A 17,260-nucleotide genomic window follows, 5' to 3' on the forward strand; every position below is an offset into this window, starting at 1 on the left:
TGAGCCGACATCGCGCCACTGCACTCCAGCCTGGGTAACAAGAGCGAAACTCCGTCTCAAAAAAAAAAAAAAAAAAAAAAAAAAAAAAAAAAAAAAAATTAAAAAAAAAAATCCTCTTTGTAGAGGAAATCTCCATTTCAGCAGTGGTTTTAGGAGCCCCAGGCCCTGGGACAGCAGTTTCAGGAGGTTTTCCTGAATAGCACCAACTCTGAAGTGAGGGTTCTAAGTGGGAAGACCCCTATGGCAGTGGCATAGGTGGCTGAGATGGCGCTGCAGTTTCAAGGGACCCCAGAGCTGGGCTGAAGACACAGAATAGGGTGAGGGTAAGGAGGAGAAAGTGGACAGAGGGACAAAGGGGCACGGAGCAGGAGGGGTCAGGAATGCACATGCCAAGGAACTGCATGTCAGTAGCGCCCATGTCAGGCAGGCAGGCACCGGGACACCTGCGATGTGTTTCCAGCTGGGGCTGCATCCTTGCATGAGGTCCTGTTCGAGGGGCTTCTAGGAGAGGGCCCTGGAACGCTAGTCTCCAGGTTACGGGCTTGGGCCTCATTCTCCCTGGGAGGCGGCAGAAAGGTGGGAGTGGTTGTTTTCTTGTTTTCTTCTCTCTCTGCTGTCACTTTCCACCCCCCTCTCTGATGGATGGCACAGACTGAGTTGCAGCTAATGGCTTTTCACGGAGCCTGGAACTAATGAAGCTGCTAACAAGTGCCTGGGTGAATGAATCGCTGTCTCTGCCTCCCCCTCCCTCCCTCTCCCCCGCTGAAGGCCATGGAGGAGGCCACCGGCAGCACAGCAGCTCCTGGACACTAGAGACACGGAATGGGGATTGAAAGATGGGGCCCGCCACCTTAGGCCAGGAAGGCAGTGTGGGGGGACACGAGAGGGCGGAGGTAAGCACTGGTGAGAAGTCTATGTGGAGAGGGAGTTGGCGAGAATTGTGGAGAAATGTGGGAGAGGCTGGTGGCAGAGACGTGAGCAAGAATAAGGGATACGTATCGGGCAGGGTGCGGTGGGGTGGAGTGGTGGTCCCCTTCTGTGCCAGGCACTGGGGCACGCCATGCCTTGTCCTTGAGGAAACCACAGTTTGGAAGGGGAGAGAGAAGCATGCAGATATAGTCACTGGTTGGTTTGAGATGGAGTCTTGCTCTGTTATCCAGAATGGAGTGTAGTGGCGCCATCTTGGCTCACTGCAACCGCCGCCTTCTGGGTTCAAGCAATTCTCCTGCCTCAGCCTCCTGAGTAGCTGGGACTACAGGTGTGCGCCACCACGCCTGCCTAATTTTGATATTTTTAGTGGAGATGGACTTCCACCATGTTGACCAGGCTGGTCTTGAACTCCTGACCTCAGGTGATTCATCTGCCTCAGCCTCCCAAAGTGCTAGGATTACAGGTTGAGCCACTGTGCCCAGCCTACCCATTGTTTACATTGTCAGAAGAAGCCTGTGACACCAGCTTTACTATTCTCTTTTTACAGTGAGGCTCAGAGAGGCCACGTAACTCTCCCAAAGTCACACGGCTGAGAAATGTGAGTTGGATTCAAACCCGGAAACTCCGACCCTAGAATCCATACCCTTTCCACCACCCCGAGGTTTGTAAGTACGTGGAAAGGAAAGACATGATCAGAAACAACTGAGAACAGATCGTTCTGGGTTGATCTGATTTTCCCCGTTGATGGAATTATTTGGTCAGGGATGGGGTGTCGAAAGCTCCTCGTGTCTGGACTTCAGCAAGGCTCACAGCAAAATCTCTCCTGACGTCCTGCGGACATGCGGTGATGTGTGGGCGAAATGGCTCAACGGCTGGAAGAATTTCTAATTAGATGAGAGGCTGCTTGTAAAGGCAGTCCATGGCTGAAAGCGGGAGGTGGCGGCTTTGCGCCATGGGGCTCTGTCCTTGGTCATGCTCTGTTGAACTTTTTTTCCCTTATCCTTTCCCCCATATTTATTTCTAATTATCGAAGTAATGCATGTCTGCTGTAGGAGGAAAAAAAAAAAAAAGATAACTAAGCCAAAAGAAGGAAAAAGCATCCTAATTCTCACCAACGTCACTTGCCTAACTGCGTTTTTCAATTTGCTGTAACTTTGAACATTTTTGGAATACAATGTTGGGACCCGAAATTCCACAACAAAAGAGAACCCACTGTTCACACTGAGGGCGCAGCCCGCCAGTCTCTTTATTGCAAACAATAGCAAGCAAAGGTAGCGTGTTATGGGGTGCTTACAATGAGCTGGCAGCAGTCCTGAGCTTCTGATGGGCATTATTAGTTCATTCAATTCTCCTAATCCTTTACGGGCACTTTTATGACTTGTTTTTCATGGATGACAAAACCAAAGCTCAGAGATGAAATGATTTGTTCAGGCCACAGAGACTGGGTGAACAATTGAGGCAGAGTTTGAAGCAGGTTTTTTCTGATTCTGGAGTGGGGCTTTGGGCGACTATGGGACCCCTCCCTCCAAAGGTGCCTGCACGTTCACCTGGACCCATCCCCCACTGTCTGCCCTTCCACCCCGCCCTCTATGAGTAAAGGGGCCTGTTGATGCCCTGTTGCACAGTAGCATCTGGTGACACGACTGTTCTGTGCGGGAAACGTGTGAGGGGAGAAGAAAAGACACACACACAATACCTTTAAGGGTAAACAACCTTTATCCCATGTAAATGGCAATGCAGATATAATAAGCAAATGATATGATAAGCAGATTGATATAATAAGCACATTGCAATGGGAACGGGAGAAGGAAAAAGATATTTGCATTCACCAGACTGTGGAGGATTCACCACCAGACCGGGAAGCAACAGCCTGGGCTCCAGAGTCGGCCACTCGTCCGTGCACAGGCAGGAGAGGGCTCATGAAGCCTCCACGCAGTCTGGGACCCTGGCTCTTTTTGTAACGAGTTGTTTAGCATGAAGCCCAGTCACGAGGGCCCTTCGTGAATGGGCTCAAGGAACACAAAAAGGTCAACTTGTTTCTGTGATTGTCTATTGTTTTTCAATAACTAATGTATAGGAATAGATTGAAATAGAGATTTCTCCGAAACAGCGCTGGATGAGCGCCTCAAGGAGCTCACACAGCCCGTTCCGGGACTTGGTGACCATTGTTTGTGTCCACGTTCAATTGAGTTCAAATTTCATATTTCACTTTTCCCACAATGACCTAGGATGTGATCCCACACCAGGCACAAACCCCAGAGACCCTCCTGATCTGTCAGCAGCCACCCATGGGTGCTTATTTCACTGAAGGAGGGTGGCTTGCCTAGGAAGCCAGGAATTTGTCTTTAAGTAACACTTTTTGAAAACTTACTATTTTTCAGGTTCTGTTCTAAGCACTTTAGAAATAACTTCTTTTTAAAATGACTCTTTTGGCAGAGTGCTGTGGCCCATGCCTGTAATCCCAGCACTTTGGGAGGCTGAAGCAGGAGGATCACTTGAGGTCAGGAGTTTGAGACCAGCTTGGGCAACAGAGTGAGATCCTGTCTCAACAAAAATAAATGCTAATAAAAATTAGCCAGGTATAGTGGTGCATGCCTGTTTTCCTAGCAACTAGGAAGGCTGCAGTGGAATGATTGTTTGAGCTCAGGAGTTCCAGGTAACAGTGAGCTATGACTGTGCCACTGCATTCCAGCCTGGGTGATTGAGATTCCATCTCAAAAAAAAAAAAATGTTTTTTAAAGTAACATAAAGTTGGCAGAGTGCGGTGACTCACGCCTGTAATCCCAGTGCTTTGGGAACCTGAGGCAGGCAGATCATCTGAGGTCAGGAGTTTGAGACCAGCCTGGCCCAACATGGTGAAATCCCATCTCTACCAAAAAAAAAAAAAAAAAAAAATTAGCTGGATGTGGTGTCGCACACCTGTAGTCCCAGCTACTCAGGAGGCTAAGGAAGGAGAATCGCTCGAACCCAGGAGGCGAAGGTTGCAGTGAGCTGAGATCGCGCCATTGCGCTCCAGCCTGGGCAACAAGAGTAAAACTCTGTCTCAGAAAAACAAAATAAAACAAAACGCAACAACAAAACACGAACAGACACTGTACCAAGGAGGACATAAAGATGGCAAATAAGCATATGAATAGATGTTCAATATCATTAGACAATAGAAAATGCCTTTTTTTTTTCCCGACCTTGGCTCACTGCAACCTCCACCTCCGAGGTTCAAGTGATTCTCTTGCCTCAGCCTCCTGAGTAGCTGGGATTACAGGCGTGCACCACCACGCCTGGCTAATTTTTGTATTTTTAGTAGAGACGGGGTTTTACCATGTTGGCCAGGCTGGTCTTGAACTCCTGATCTCAGGTGATCACCTGCCTTGGCCTCCCGAAGTGCTGGGATTACAGGCGTGAGCCACCTCTCCCAGCTGGAAAATGCAAATTAAAACTGTGATGAGGTGCCACTAACCACACGTTAGAATGAGTAATAAAAAAATATTGACAATCTGAAGTGCTGAGAAGGTGCAGAGCAGTTAGAACTCTTGTCCACAGATGGTGGGAATGCAAAATGGTACAGCCGTCTTGGAAAACACCTTGGTACTTTTTTCTAAAGTTAAACACATAATTGCATATGACCCAGAAAACTCTCTCCAGGGTGTCTATCCTAGAGAGATGAATATGCCCACATGAATGTTTATAGCAGCTTTATTCATAGTTGATTCAAACTGGAAACAGCTCTAATGTCTTTCAATGGGTAACTGAATAAACAAACTACATTAATATATTGGGATATTTACTACTCAGCAATAGAAAGGAATGGACTATTGATAAACAGAACAAATTAGAGTAATCTCCAAGGCATAAGCGGTGGACAAAAAGCCTGTCTCAAAAAGTTACATACTGTATTATTCCAGGTGTATAACATTCCCTAAAAGATAGAACTATAGTGATGGTAGTGGGTGCAAACTCCGCCTCAAAAAAAAAACACACCAATTTGCCATATTTGCATGGGTCTATTTCCATACTTTCTGTTCTGTTCCATTGACCTCCTAGCTGTCTGTCACTTCCACTGTACCTCGCTCACTGTCTTTTTTTTTTTTTTTTTTTGAGAGAGGGTCTCCCTCTGTCACCCAGGCTGGAGTGCAGTGATGCCATCTCAGCTCACTGCAACCTCTGCCTCCAGGGTTCAAGCAATTCTCATGCCTCAGCCTCTTGAGTAGCTGGGATTACAGGCATCTGCCACCATGCCCAGCTAATTTTTGTATTTTTAGTAGAGACAGGGTTTTGCCATGTTGTTAAGGCTGATCTTGAACTCCTGGCCTCAAATGATCCTCCAGCTTTGGCCTCCCAAAGTGTTGGTATTACAGGCATGAGCCACCTTGCCTGGTTTTTTTTTTTTTTGAGTCGGGCTCGCTTTGTCATCCAAGCAGAGTACAGTGGTGTGATCAAGGCTTACAGTAGCCTCACACTACTGGGCTTAAGCAATTTCCCCACCTCAGCCTCCCAAGTAGCAGAGACTACAGGCACCACCATGCCCAATTAATTAAATTTTTTTTTTTTTTTGTAGAGACAGGGTCTTACTGTGTTGCCCAGGCTGGTCTTGAACTCCTGGCTTCAAGCAATACCTCTTGCCTTAGCCTCCCAAAGTGCTGGAATTATGGGTGTGAGCCACTCAGCCTGGCCTGAGTGTTGTTTTTTTAATTGTGAGTGGACGTTGAATTTTTGTCAAATGATTTTTCTTTATCAAATCAATATTATCTTTTTTTTTTTTTTGAGACAGAGTCTCACTCTATCACCCAGGCTGGAGTGTAGTGGTGAGATCTTGGCTCACTGAAATCTCTGCCTCCTGGGTTCAAGCGATTCTCCTGCCTCAGCCTCCCGAGTAGCTGGGATTATAGGTGCGTGGTTCCATGCTGGCTAATTTTTGTATTTTTAGTAGAGACAGGGTTTCACTATGTTGGCCAGAGTAGTCTAGAACTTCTGACCTCAAGTGATCCACCTGCCTCAGCCTCCCAAAGTGCTTGGATTACAGGCACAAGCCTGTATTTTTCTAATAATAGTCTGTATTGGATTTTATCTTAGTACTTTTCCATTGCTAATTTTTATGTGAAACTAATTTTCCTGAATTTTCAGAAGGAGGCTTCACCAGTTTTTCTTTTTTTTTTTCTGAGATGGAGTCTCGCACTGTTGCCCAGGCTGGAGTGCAGTGGCGCCATGATCTCCACTCACTACAACCTCCGCCTCCCAGGTTCAAGCCATTCTCCTGCCTCAGCCTCCTGGGTAGCTGGGATTACAGGCACCTGCCACCACGCCTGGCTAATTTTGTTTTGTATTTTTAGATGGAGTTTCACTATGTTGGCCAGGCTGGTCTTGAACTCCTGACCTCATGATCTACCTGTATTGGCCTCCCATAGTGCTGGGATTACAGGCGTGAGCCACCACGCCCAGCCAGAATTTTTCTGACTCCACAGATCTCTTCCTTTTATTGTTTTCATGCAATGTGAAAACGACAGTGGCTTTGGTCTGAGCTTTTTCTGGCTGTGTTCCTCTCTCCCCTTTTTTATCTGGATCTCTCTCTCTCCCCCTTTTCTTGTCCCCGTTGCTTAATTTTGATCCTGCTCTTGGTGGCTTATCCCCACTGTGGGTTCAGTACCGTAAGGGAGCCCTGGCAGTTCAGTGCTGAGAGCTCAGGGGACAAGAACTTCTCCAGACCCTTTAGACTTGAACAAGGGCATTGGTGCCATTGCCCTCACCTGCTATTGCAACCGCTGTTTCAGCAACTGTGTGCCGCCACCCCAAAAAATGCCCATAGCACTTTCCAGGGAACATTTGTTGGCTGCATCTCAAGTCATACAAATCAGAGGCAAACTGAAGTGTTTATACCCCTGCAGTCATCAGTCATCATTCCCCTCTGGGGAATGGGGAAGTCCCAGTCATCTCCAACGTGACGCAGACAAATTGGTCCTGCCAGTCTGAGGGTGCTCCTGTGACTAAAAGATTTCTTCATTCACATGGTCAAGAATGGCTCATTTTTTGTACAGCATGGTGATTATAGTTAATAGTTAATAAAACTGTATTGTATACTTGAAATATGCTTGGAGTGTTGCTCTTAAACATTTTCACATAAGAAAAAGTAAGGAATGAGGTGATGGATGTGTTAGTTTGATTACAGTAATCATTTGACAATGTATACATATATCAAATCATCACATTGTACACTTTAAGTATATACAATTTTATGGGTTAATGATACCTCACTAAAGCTGAAAAATGGCTCATTTTTACATTTCCGTTTGGCATTGCATTGAGGGTCTTGGAAGGGGGAAAACAGAGGAGTGAGAGGATAGCCGCATTCTTTCTAATGCACATTTTGGGAGTGGCGCACATCGCTATTGCTCACATCCGTTGGCCAGAACTTAGTCGCGAGAAGCCACTTGGCTGCAAGGGAGACTGGGAAATGTAGTTTTTAGCTGGGAAGCCACATGCTCAGCTAAACTCTATTATAAGGGAAGAAGGGGAAAATAGATACTGGGGAACAACTCAGTCTCTTTCACTAAGAGCGATGGGAAAGAGTGAAAGGAAAAGACGTGTGAGGTAGGGTGAAAGGCTCCCACTTCCAGGCAGGGCGATGAGGGAGAAGGATGCTGTGTGCTGAGGTGAAAGCCACTTTCATTGTGGTAAGAGACAGGTGAGTTTGGAGGCAGAGAAGACAGAAAGTGGGCTGACATGAGGGTCGGGGAAAATGGAGCAAAACAGGCTGGTGAGGTGGCTCACGCCTATAATCCCAGCACTTTGAGAGGCTGAGGTGGGCGGATCACCTGAGGTTAGGAGTTCAAGACCAGCCCGGCCAACATGGAGAAACCCCGTCTCTACTAAAAATACAAAACTTAGACGTGGTGGCGGGAGCCTGTAATCCCGGCTACTTGGAAGGCTGAGGCACAAGAATCACTTGAACCCGAAAGGCAGAGGTTGCAGTGAGCTGAGATTGCGGCACTGAACTCCAGCCTGGGCAACAGAGTGAGATTCTTCTAAAAGAAAAAAAAAAAGGGAAATTCGAGCCCACCCAGGGACGCCAATTAAAAAAAAAAAAAGGAAAAACGGAGCAAAAGCCTGGTTAGGCATGGCCACGTGACTAAGTTCTGGCCAATGGGATAGGAGCACAAGCAGCAATGCCGCTTCCTCCTCATACTCTTTTCTTTCTTTCCAACTTTGAAGTTCAGGGGTACGTGTACTGGATGTGCAGGTTTGTTACATAGGTAAATATGAGCCATGGTGGTTTGCAGAACAAATCATCCAGCACCTAGGTATTAAGCCCAGCATCCATTAGCTGTTCTTCCTGATACTCTCCTTCCTCCCCCACTTCTTCTTCTTCTTCTTTTTTTTTTTTTTTTTTTTTTGGTTTGTTTGTTTTTTGAGAAGGGATTTCGCTCTGTCGTCCAGGCTGTGGAACAATCGCAACTCCCTGCAGCCCTGACTTCCCAGGCTCAAGCAATCCTCTCACCTCAGCCTCCCAAGTAGCTGTGACTACAGGCACTTACCACCGTACCAGGCTATTTTATTATTCATTGTTTTGGTTGAGACAGGATTCTGCTGTGTTGCCCAGGCTGGTCTCAAATTCCTGGGCTCAAGTGGTCCTCCTGCCTCAGCCTCCCAAAGTGCTGGGATTACAGGTGTGAGTCAGAGCCAGATTTCTACTGCACCACACTCTTAAAGGGCAAAATGCTTGCCCTCTACTTGCTTGTTTCTCATCCCTGTGGCTTGGAGTGTGAATGTGGGGTAATGAACACTATTTTTTTTTTTTTTGAGACAGAATCTTGCTCTGTTGCACAGACTGGAGTGCAGTGGCGTGATCTCAGCTCACTGCAACTTCCACCTCCCAGGTTCAAGCAATTCTCCTGCCTCAGGCTTCTGAGTAGCTGGGATTACAGGCACCTGCCATTATGCCTGGATAATTTTCTTTTTTGTATTTTTAGTAGAAACGGGGTTTCACCATGTTGGCCAGGCTGGTCTCCAACTCCTGACCTCAGGTGATCCACCCGCCTTGGCCTCCCAAAGTGCTGGGATTACAGGAATGAGCCACTGCGCCCAGCCTAATAAACATTCTTAAACCATGTGGATGGGTGCACATTCTTGGAGTAAGAAGATAGATGGTGCTGGGGCTCCTTGTAGATCAGAGGCACCCTATCCGCTGGCTGCCAGCTTGGACCCTTACATGAGAGAGAAATAAACATCTATGGTATGTAAGCTACTGTTATTTGGTCTCTATGAAGGCAGGTGAACCAATATCTTAGCTAACATGTTCTCTTGTTGATGATTGATTCAATAACCTAGGAGCCCACCACGTGCCAGCACTGCATCAGATACCAGGAGCCAGAAAGATACAAGTCCACAAGGGCCTGGTGAATCAGGGAGCTGACTGTGTCCAAACTAGGTCAGAACTGTTTCTCCCTGACTCCATACCTCTTTCAGGACTTGAGGTTCTGCATCAGTAGCCTTTTGAGACTGTTGGACTCTTGAAAAAGTTTTGGATTCAAACAGGAGCTCATCCTGAGAACAGGAGCACTCATGTGGAGGGGATATGCATAGAGCTTCCAGGGGCTGGAGCCCAGGGACCCTCACACTAGCTAATTTCAGGCTTCACAACACACACTAGCATTTTATTTTTATTTATTTATTTATTTTTTGAGATGGAGTCGCCCTCTGTCACCCAGACTGGAGTGCAGTGGTGTGATCTTGGCTCACTTCAACCTCCGCTTCCCTGATTCAAGTGATTCTCCTGCCTCAGACTCCCAAGTAGCTGGGATTACAGGCATGCACCACCACACCCAACTAATTTTTCTATTTTTAGCAGAGACAGGGTTTCAACGTGTTGGCCAGGCTGGTATCGAACTCCTGGCCTCAGGTGATCTGTCCACCTTGGTGTCCCAAAGTGCGGGGATAAGAGGCATCAGCCACTGTGCCCAGCCTATTTTTATTGGTTTTTAAAGATTTTTTGTTTGTTATTTAAGCCATTAAATAGAAATATCCTGTAAAACATTCAAACTATATTGGAAATATATAAAGTACTGGAGAAGCCCTAAGCAGCTCTGAGTTATTGACCAGTCTTGAAAAAGTCAGTCTAAGTGGGCAGTCATAAAAGCAGACACATGAGGCCGGGCGCGGTGGCTCACGCCTGTAATCCCAGCACTTTGGGAGGCCGAGGCGGGTGGATCACTAGGTCAAGAGATCGAGACCATCCTGGTCAACATGGTGAAACCCCGTCTCTACTAACACAAAAAATTAGCTGGGCATGGTGGCGCGTGCCTGTAATCCCAGCTACTCAGGAGGCTGAGGCAGGAGAATTGCCTGAACCCAGGAGGCGGAAGTTGCGGTGAGCCGAGATCGCGCCATTGCACTCCAGCCTGGGTAACGAGCGAAACTCCGTCTCAAAAAAAAAAAAAAAAAAAGCAGACACATACAGGTCTTAGTCACTTTGCTTCGACTTCAAACATAAAGATTCACATTCAGGCACTAATTTTTCTTTGAGGATCTTGACTCAAATCCCCCTTTGACTTTCTTGCATAAATCACACCCACAAACCTATAATTCATCACCTATTATTTCCAATTTCTTTAAACTTGAAGACCCCTGTGAAGCGATGTGATGTAGCACACTTCTAGGTTTTTAGGGTTTTCCCTGAATAGTTTCTCTTTCACATTTAATTCAACATGTCAGCAAATCTCTTTGTGTATTGCTTTCAAAGGATTTAACGTAGTTTGCAAGGAAACAATTCTTTATGCACTCATGTTTCATCAATTTAATAATATTTAATTCAATTATAGGATTACAATGACAAATACACCTGGCATAAACAAACTAGGGACACATCCAACAGACTCTTGGTAAACAGACAACCCAGAAGTAGCTGAGTTCTTGCTTTTCTAGACCAGAGGTCAGCAAACTCTGGCCCTGTGGGCCTGCTTTTGTACATTCTGTGGGTTAAAATGCCTTTTAGGGATTGGATGTGGCAGCTCACACTCATAATCCCAGCATTTTGGGAGGCCAAGGCAGGTGGATCACTTGAGGTCCAGAGTTTGAGACCAGCCTGGCTAACATGGTGAAACCCTGTCTCTACTAAAAATTCAAAAATTAGCTGAGTGTGGTGGCGCATGCCTGTAACCCCAGCTACTCAAGAGGTTGAGGCAGGAGAATCTTTTGAACCCAGGAGGCAGAGGTTGTAATGAGCTGAGATCATGCTGCTGCACTCCAGCCTGGGTGACATAGCAAGACTCTGTCTCAAAAAAAAAAAAAAAAAAAATGCCTTTTAGGCCAGGCACAGTGGCTTATGCCTATAACCTCAGCATTTTGGGTGACTGAGACCAGAGGATCCCTTGAGCTCAATAATAATAAAAATAATTTTAAAGTGGTTGAATCTGTAAGCAGTTGAAATAAACCCCCAAAAATGTTATGACATGAAAATTATATGAAATTCAAACTAACATCTGTAAAGATGTTAAAGATTTACTGAAGCACCACCATGCCCATTCTTTTTTTGATATATTCAGTGGCTGCTTTCAAGCTGCACTGGCTGAGCCTAACAGTGTCAACAGAGATTGTACGGACCACAAGCCTAAAATATCTACTCTCGGGTCCTATACAGAAAGAGTTTACCTACCTCTGTTCTGGAGTGAAGCCTGAGCCTTGGCATGTGCACCAGGCCACAGGCATCTGTTACTGTGTCTTGCAGAAGCTTCAGGTAAGAGGGAGGGCTCCTAGGAGAACTCCTATCACAAAACGTGAAAATCACTTCCTTCTTGGCATTGCTGTTTCATACACCCGCCCGTCACCCTTCCCAATGTAGCTTCATGGTTTGCTTCCTCACTTCCTTCCTGGGCTCAAGTGATCCTTCTACCTTGGTCTCCCAGTGCACTGGGATTACAGAGGTGAGCCACTACACCCGGATCTGATTTTTTTTCTATAGTGCTTATCAGACATATCCCATGCTCATTCATTCATTCATTCATTCAAGACAGAGTCTCATTCTGTCACCCAGGCTGGAGTGCAGTGGCACCATTCTACTGCCTCAGTTTCCCGAGTAGCTGGATTACAGGCGTGTGCCACTGTGCCCGGCTAGTTTTTGTATTTTTAGTAGAGAGGGGGTTTCACCATGTTGACCAGGCTGGTCTTGAACTCCTGACCTCAGATGATCTACCTGCCTCTGCCTCCCAAAGTACTGGGAGCCACTGCACCTGGCCTCCATATTTATTTATTTATTTTCTATTTCCTGTCACTACAATGTGAGATCGATGTGGGCAAGGATTTTGCCCGTTTGTCTGTTGTTCTATCCCAATGTCTAGATCAGTGCCTGGCCCATAGCAGAGACTTAATAAGTGCTTATTGAATGAGGATTGAATTACTCTTGGTGTATAACAACCTGCTGTCTACAGGAAACTTGGTGTGAGAAAATGCCTGAGGGTGGAAGGCAGTGGACCAGTGGTGCACAGTGCATGGTAATCAAAGAGAAGTCTTTTTCGTGGGGAGTGGGTACAGCTGGGTGGGTGATGGGGTGATGTGGCAGAGGCCACAGCATCTTGATGAGTGGTCCTTGAGCCCACTGGACAAGGGGAATGGTTGGCGCCTGGGGTCCAGGTCCATGGTCTCCCTGCCTTGGGGTGGCCTTGAAAGGTGCTCTGAGAATGGGGACCAAGGGAGCCCTTTGATTCTGTCCCCTACCCTCCAAGGACAAATTGGAGGCAGGTCCTGGTCTCACATCTACAAAAACAATTTTTTCTGAAGTTTCCCCCCCTCCCCCACACCCCAGACAAATCTCACGGCCCTGAGTCATGCATCAATGATGGGTGTAGGTGTATGGATGAGTGGGGTGGCTGAGCCCACTGATCGAAGGCTGAGGCATCCTTCTCGCTAATCAACAAGTTAATAAGCTCTTCGATGAGGAGGCGGTGATTAATGAAACAATCAGCTTGCCCTGTAATTGGGGACTGAGATTAGAGGATGGGAGTATGATGGATAGAGACGGTTTGCAGGGATGTGTGAGGCTGGCTCCTGGTCCACACTGAGACCACCTAGGGGCCCATTTACTTTGGCTATAAATGAGGAAGTGACTTTTTCAGAGGTTGTAGCCCAAATTCAGGCCACTCCATGCCCTCTAGCTTCTACAATGTCTCTCCTCTCTTCCCATCTGTCCTTGGACCCCACATACCCCAAGACATGATGGGGTTCCAGGACATGACAGGTTCCAGATGTCAGATTCCCTGGACATCTCACAGTCTCCATCTCTCTGGCCCAAATCAGCGCTCTAGAAACCCATCACCTCCATGGTTAGTGCCGCAGGGTCAGAAGAGCAAACAGCCCTCTACTCTCTGGTATCCTTGCCCCTGTTAGCCTTCAGGGTCCTTCTCTGGGCCCTGACCCCTGAGATCACAGATGTCCTAACCAACCCCCGCTGCCCCTCCATCCTAGGGTGAGCACCTGTCTCTTGTCTTCCCACAGGAGTGAAATTCTTTGATTTCTGCTGTCTCCCCTCCCAACATGACAAAGGCTATCTCTGTCTCTCTGTATCTATGTTCTGGGAACCCCTCAGACTGGGGCTCCCTTATGACATGGCCATGTCTCTCCTTTGAGACTGGGGTTCTTGAAGGACAGGGCTGTGCCTTGCCCCTTGGATGAGGGCTCCCTAAGAAGAATGATTTTTCTCGTCCCTCCAAGGGCAGGATCTATGTCCCCTTGTCCTGGTGTCCTCTTCCACCTCCATGCTCAGCAGGGCACCCTGGTGCTTCCTGGGATGTACAGTTCCATGGGGCCTCACTGGCTGATAAGGAGCCATTTCCGGAGAATGCAGGTGATTGAACTCATAAAAGGTGACTGCGGGAGCCCTGAACTCCCCGTCTCAGGAGAGCTCTAAAAATAGCACCCACAGCCATCTGTCCTGGGGTTGGAGGAGCTGGCTCAGAACCAAGGGGATGCTGATGGGACATCTAGAAGTACTGGAGGTCTGGCCAGGCCAGGGAGAGGAAGCTGGAAGGGCTTTCTGGGGAGACCTTCCCACAGCCTTCTCTCCTCCTGGGCAGGTGGGTTTGAGGGGGTTTGAAGGGCACTCTGGAGGCCCTTCCCCTGCCCCGGCCTCTCAGAGTGGGTGGTGGGCCCCAGACTCAGCCTTTGGGTCCCTGCTCCCAGGCCTGCCTCTGGCGCCCATGGGTACTCCAGGTGCTGAGTCTTTCTGCCCTCATGATTGAGAGGTCCTTTCCTGGGATCTGCCTCACCCTCCTTTTCCTGTTTGAATCGTGGGTGAGCTTGGCTGCTCTATCACCTCTCAAAGCTTCAGTTTGCTCATCTGGAAAATGGAGATAAACTCACCTCACCGTCTTGTGATGCCTGAAATTGTGCACCACCCGGTGCAGATACGTGCTTAATAAACACGAGTCCTTTCCTTCAAAGGATCTGGGCTTCAGAGCCCAGTGGAGACTGGCATGGGCTGGGGACAGTGGCATGTGCCTGGGAAGCCTTGGCATCACTCAGGCCCAGAAGACACCTGTGCCCTGAATGACACCTGCATAGGGGTGAAGAGACTCTGCCTTGGGAGGGGGCTGTATGCCACACATGGCTGGACCGGGGTCTGTGTGTGCCAGGCTGGATACGCAGGTGGCCGACTCAGCTGCCTCTGGTGGGGGGGACTTACTGGCTTCTGTTCTGCCTCCTCCTGCCTCTTTTCCAACTCTTTAGTAGAGAGAGGACATAATGGAGTGTTCAGAAGGGCCACTCCCTCAGGACACATAAACTGCATGTCAGGAGCCAAGGTCATGCGCTCCCACCCCTGCCTCCAGGAGAAAGACTTTCCCCCAGACGTCCTGTCAGTCCTCAGCCCTTCTTCAAGGTATTACTGAGCAGAGGCTGAAAAGGGTTGTCTTTTGGAAAGAGAGGACATAGGTCTCACAGGCTGGAGGAAATGTGTCCACGCTCCCACTCCCTTCTCCCACTCACCGACAGGCTAGGGAAGACAGAATCTCAATCCTGGTCCTAGGGCCTGCCCAGGAGTCTAGCTCCAACCGCTTCACTTCCTCGGGAGGCCAGACCTGCCACTGGGGGGCTGTGGGATGAACATGGGGTTCAGGCTGGGTAACCCATCCAATGGGACACCGAATCTGAGCATGGTAGCTGCCCCCTGAGCTCTTGCGGGGTGCTGGCTGGGTATAAGCTCACGTACTGGCTGGGTATAAGCTCAGTGATCTGGCGGGGGTGGAAGGAGGGAGGAAGAAGGGCCCACGCCCTGCTGGCTCCCCCTCCTCCTGGTACTCCCCCTCCCTTTCCAGGCGGGGATATAAGCCCCGCAAGGAAAGCGCTGAGCAGAGAAGACCTCGGCTTGACCTGCAGGAGTGCAGCCCTTGGGACTTCCCTCGACTTCCATCTCTTGCTGATCTGCTTCACGAGCTATCGCTGTAAGTGGCTGGGGGCTCAAGCATGGTCTGGTACCGGGAAACCCAGGCTGTTTTGTGGGGAAACTGAGGCTGGGATGGTGGCAGCCAGGGGTGACTGGTGGGAAACTGGATTGGAGGGGCCCATCGGAAACGGGAAGGAGGCCCAGGAGTCCCATTGCCAGCACAGCCCTCTTCTTCCATCTACCTCTTTGGGCAGCAGCGGGGGTGGGGTGGCGAGGCAGGCAGAGCTTAACGCCCCTTTGACAGATGAGGAAACTGAGTCAGGAGACGGTGCAGTGCCTGAGAACACACAGCAAGCCGGTGGCTGAGCCTTGGTCAGGCACCAGTCACAGGGAGAGCGCTGGAGCGCTGCCCAGACGGCAGCCGCAGCCTCCTGCTGTGGAGCGTCGAGGCTCGGAATGACCCACGCCCCAGTGTCGCCTCCCAGATGGTGTTGGTGCGCAGGCCGTGGCCCGCCTTGGTCACAGTGCTTCTCGCCCTGCTCGTCTGCCTGGGGGCGCTGGTCGATGCCTACCCCATCAAACCGGAGGCTCCCGGCGAAGACGCCTCCCCGGAGGAGCTGAGTCGCTACTACGCCTCCCTGCGCCACTACCTCAACCTGGTCACCCGGCAGCGGTGAGCGCAGGCGCGGAGCGGGCGCAGCGGGACCCCTGGGACTCTCACCCTGCGGCCCCGCACCACCTGGGGGCGTGGCCAGGTCTGACCACGCCCTTCCCGCCCCCGTCCCCAGGTATGGGAAAAGAGACAGCACGGAAGCGCTCCTCGCCAAAACGTTCTTCCCCGACGGCGAGGATCGCCACGTCAGGTCGCGGTAAAAGCGCCCCCTTCACCACACATCCTGCTTCCGAGAGCGCGGCCCGGCCCCACCCTGGCAACTTCGTTTAAGAAGTCTCCCAGGCTCGCATCCCCAGATCCAATTCCTTTCCCTTTGCTCCCTCAGGTCAGAGGGCGCAGACCAGTGGTGAGGACCCCCGAGGCATCCTGGGAGTTCTGCCAACCACGCCCACCTCATTTGCATACGCACTCCGGACCCCAGAAACCCGGATTCCGCCTCCCGACAGCGGCGTCTGGACAGGGTTCGGGTGCGGCCCTTCGCCTGCGTCTCGTTGCCCCCGCACCCTGGGCTGGAGGGCTGTATGTGGTCCTTCCCTGGTCCCAAAATAAAGAGCAAACTCCACAGAAACGGAATGTGTGCCTTTTTATTTCTTCTCCTTTCTCCTTAGTGGAGGTGGCGTCCGGTGGAAGTGGAGGGTGGAGGCGTGGGGGTCAGGGAAGAGAAAACCCACTCGGACAGAGGCGCTTCAGGACAAGGCTGGGGCGGGCGGCGGGGTTCCCTCTGCTCGGAGCCCAGGGAAGACTCGATCACCCAGCCTGGAGCCGGACAGCGCCCAGACCAGGGACTGCTGTGGAAGGAATTCTGGTCGAGTTGGGGCAGGGGTGGATGAAGCTCGGGAAGAAGTGGTGGGGAGAGTGGATAGGAGCCTGCTGGCAGCCTAGGAGAGTAGATGGGGACAGGGCTGTCCCTCTCCCACCCCGTGAAGCCAAAGACGGCTGGGGGGGCGGTCGGGCACCAACACACCCGGGCGCTTCCCTAGGAGCTGCATTACTAGCGCCCAGGGCTGGAGTGGCTGGCGGTGAAGTGTGTTCTGAAATGGGGTCGTGGAGGAAGAGCCGTGTGGGAGTGAGATGGCCGTGTGTGTGCTGGCCGAGAGGCAGGTCATTTCTGCCGTCCCCCTTTTCGGGAGCAGAGGAGCAATGGGAGGGGAGCGTGGAGGCTGCCCTATCCCTAAGAAACCACCCTCCCCATCTTGCTGAATTCACACTCAGTGGATAAATCACTAACAGTCCCTTCTCAGTGACAAGGCCATAGGGACACCCTCCCATGTACCTTCCTCCCTTGGACTAGCTAC

At 49.9% G+C, this 17,260-nt stretch overlaps 1 protein-coding gene across 1 annotated transcript; it reads left to right on the forward strand.

The window, feature by feature from the left end:
- Positions 1-15,259: 15,259 nt before the first annotated feature.
- On the forward strand, positions 15,260-16,165 carry PYY (peptide YY). The gene is made up of 3 exons (XM_012443950.2): positions 15,260-15,350; positions 15,778-15,965; positions 16,081-16,165. The coding sequence occupies exons 2-3, from the start codon at positions 15,778-15,780 to the stop codon at positions 16,163-16,165; spliced, it is 273 nt and encodes a 90-aa protein (XP_012299373.2). The 5' UTR covers positions 15,260-15,350.
- Positions 16,166-17,260: the final 1,095 nt, after the last annotated feature.

The sequence above is a fragment of the Aotus nancymaae genome, unplaced genomic scaffold (genome assembly GCF_030222135.1).
Source record: "Aotus nancymaae isolate 86718 unplaced genomic scaffold, 86718_ANA_hifiasm-v0.15.2.pri h1tg000089l, whole genome shotgun sequence".
NCBI classification, from domain to species: Eukaryota; Metazoa; Chordata; class Mammalia; order Primates; family Aotidae; genus Aotus; species Aotus nancymaae.

Coding starts and splice junctions, on each gene's coding strand:
- PYY (XM_012443950.2), top strand. CDS start 15,778: ATGGTGTTGGTGCGCAGGCCGTGGCCCGCCTTGGTCACAGTGCTTCTC. Junction 15,966..16,080: donor AACCTGGTCACCCGGCAGCG/GTGAGCGCAGGC, acceptor CCCCGTCCCCAG/GTATGGGAAAAGAGACAGCA.